Source organism: Octopus bimaculoides, chromosome 11 (assembly GCF_001194135.2).
Source record: "Octopus bimaculoides isolate UCB-OBI-ISO-001 chromosome 11, ASM119413v2, whole genome shotgun sequence".
NCBI lineage: Eukaryota > Metazoa > Mollusca > Cephalopoda > Octopoda > Octopodidae > Octopus > Octopus bimaculoides.
The window spans coordinates 64,932,031-64,935,307 of record NC_068991.1 but is presented as its reverse complement, the minus strand read 5'-3'; the positions used below and the strand labels follow the sequence as shown (position 1 = coordinate 64,935,307).

General features: G+C 35.8%; 1 protein-coding gene across 1 annotated transcript in view; it reads right to left on the bottom strand.

Annotated features, from left to right (window-relative positions):
* The window catches only part of LOC106876450 (cytochrome P450 2J4), a 17,139-nt gene extending 14,719 nt beyond the window's left edge, over positions 1-2,420 (bottom strand). Inside the window, exon 1 of the mRNA XM_014925011.2 lies at positions 1,265-2,420. Within this exon, the coding sequence (XP_014780497.1) occupies positions 1,265-1,634 (370 nt within the window). The 5' untranslated portion in view covers positions 1,635-2,420. The remainder of the gene's footprint in view (positions 1-1,264) is intronic.
* Positions 2,421-3,277: the final 857 nt, after the last annotated feature.

The following is a 3,277-nucleotide window of genomic DNA, read 5'->3' as shown; positions in this document are numbered from 1 at the left end:
CAAGAATTAACACGCTATGAAAAGATATTTTCCTTTCTGAATTCCTATACACGCAACGAAAATAAAACTTGTTATTATAAAAAATCATATTCGGGCCAATGGTTTTGTTTACTGTATCCTGTAATTGTTACATTCTCTCTCTCATCCTCTCTCTCTCTCTCATCCTCTCTCTTTCTCTCTCATCCTCTCTCTCTCTCTCTCTCATTCTCTCTCTCTCTCTCTCTCTCTCTCTCTCATCCGTCCGTCCAGCCATCCAGCCATCATTACGTTTTCAATGCGGAAAAGATGGCGGGTATGATTTTATAGCGGACCCTCCTGCATAGAGGTTCCATTAGTTGTTGCACAACCCCTGATTAGCTGTAATTAGCTATGATAAAGGCCTCCAAACCACGACCTTCCTGCTATCTGGTCAACCAGCGGCTACATAGTGCAATGTTATTTTCTTTTTACAACTGCATGGTTTGAGGTATTCTTGGCTGCTATTTCAAGCACATCGAATGAATAACCAGATGGTTGACGTGAGAATATTCTCTTAGTTATTGATTAACCCTCGTCGCATCATTATCTATGACATATAACGTTCTGCTCATATCTATTACGCCTTTTATATACATGAAGTGTCGTTCGTTTATGACTATTAAAGTATATCTTTCTCTACCAGGGTTTATAATATCCATTATATACACCCGTCTATAAATCTGTGTGTTATTTGAGGGAGTTTGGCTACCATTTTGTTAGTTTTAGAACTGTATTTTATGTGTTAAAGAAAAGACAAGTTGTTCGTACTTAACAAATACAACAAAGAATCCAACAGAAATACGGAATTCTCTTCATTCACTACTGAATTGCAGTTAACGAGATTAAGAAACCTACCGATAGTATCACTCTACCAGTTTTGTGACTAACTCTCAAGGCGTGACTGCTAAAAAGCTTTGACAAAACAGAATATAAAGCATCAAAGTAAATTGGTGACATTCCGGTCTAAAAGTAACAATAGTCGGAAATAACGCTAAGAGGGATGAAATATAGTGGTGATATGCTTGCACAATTTCCTTTGAAAACTAGGAAAAGAGTAAACAGATCGAGTAGGCAGTTGTTCGACCAACGGGACTCCGAAATAAGAAACAAAGAAACACAGATTAAAATCGTCAAACAAAATAGGGGAATGTAGAGGTAGAATTGAGTTCTGTGTTGTGGAACGGGAAAAATGTAAGGGGTGGGGGATGAAAGCGATGACATTTGTTGCCATAAATAAATGACTTACCTTTCTTTTGGATTAATCTCTTCGGTAGGTACATCCAGTAAGGTCTTCCTTTCAATTCATCTCCTTTCTTTACCAATCCTTCTAAAATCCACTCTGTTTTGCATACAATCACCAAGGTTTCAGAACCAAATTTGAGTCTGAAGATATCTCCAAATTGTTTTCGAAGATCTTTCATCTTTAAATTGATATCTGTGGTTGTAGCCATCTGAGGTATATTTCCAATAATTGGAAAAGCTATTGGACCCGGGGGTAAATTGTAATTATATTTCGATCTAGTTATAAGCCATCGTACGAGCAATAAAGTGACTAATCCAAGCAGAAGACTTTGTATATTAATAGCTTCTACAAAATACGATGCTGAAACATCCATAATCCTATGTTATTGCTGCAATAATGTATTTGTATTTTCGCTAAGAGCCCAGATTTCTTTAGGATGAGTGTGGTTTACTTCCTATACACAAATCTGTGCAGACAACATGATATAATTATGCTCTAAGTTAACCGAAAATAAGTAGGTTAGTAGCTTAGCTTGCAAAGACTATTCCTATAATCGAGGTCGCTTTTTTTTTTCCAGGTCCATGAGTACTAATTTCACTGTATATTACTCTCAGTCATGTTGTTCTCACACTTTCAGTTTAGCTGGAATAGGTTACTAATCTATTAATACCAGCATTTATCAACTTGTTTACAATAACTTTTTGTTGGTGTTATAGTCAGTTCCAAGTCAGCCTTGATTAAACAGACAGAACACAGACAAGCAGTTTGACATATTTTGTATCATATGTGAGGAAATTTGGTAGGTCAAGTGTCAGACTAAATTTGTTTACAATACTAATTTACAATACTATATTGTATAGGTCCCACATTTTCAAAGACCTCACATTAAATATGAGAAATCTATCCATTCCAAATTAGTGATTTTGTGCATGTTTTATTATTATATTGCTATCGCAAAGAGGATGAGCTGGCAGAATCGCTTGACGCCGGACAAAATGTTTAGCAATATAACGTCCGGCTTTATCTTTTGAGTTCAAATGCTGACGAGGTTGACTTTGTCTTTCATCTTCTCAATTCACAACATTTTATCAAAGTACTGTGCGTGTGTCTATGTGCTTTTCCCTGCGAATTATAAATTGATAAAATAACTGTTTTGGTTCAAGAATTTTGCAATTCAAGATTATTTTTCCTTATTTGGACGTGATCCCAACAAAGGTATAATACTAACAGGGGAGTCAATATTCGGATTTAATCTATGATTCAAAATATCCTCTATAATAAAAATGTATTTTAATTCAGTCTTTTATTCAATGAATTAATAAAAATAATTAGTGCGATTCAGTGATCACAAATCTAGTTTCGTTTATTGTTATAAAGATTTTAGTAGTTTTCCCTGTGGTAGTGAGGAAATTATTGGCTCTTAGCATAATGAAAATTACTTCGGATTGTTGGACTTACTGGATATATTTGTCCATTTTCTGGCTGGACATATAAATATAAGGAACTAATTGTACAGTTACTGTTACTTAGCTAAACAAACTAGGACCTTGGGGGAACTGGTTAGTTGTTCTCCATTTGTAGCCCTTAGGGGCTATTTTGGAACTTGTTTGGGCTAAGACGCCCCTCATTTTTTGATAAAATCAAGATGGCCAACCAAAACCATCCGTCAGCTGAAAAGAATAGCCGGTTGTTCGGAAGAGAGAACAGCCAAGTAGTGAAAGACAGTGACTTCTGCTGCTGCTGCAAAAACACACGTGAAACATGAAAATGAATTTCCCTCCACTTCAGCATCGCAGGGTCAAAAGAAAATGACATTCTTAAATTCTTTAATAAGGATGAGAAAGGTTATGGAGTGAAGTTAAAGTCTCGCTGACAGAATTGTAACTTGAAGGTCATTGGTATGACTAAGTGTTGAGAGTTTTGATGGTAAAAAATGGGTCATTGCATCGGTGTATATACAAATGTAGTATGTATGTGTGTGTGTATGTATGTACGCATTTGTGTGCGTGTATATAT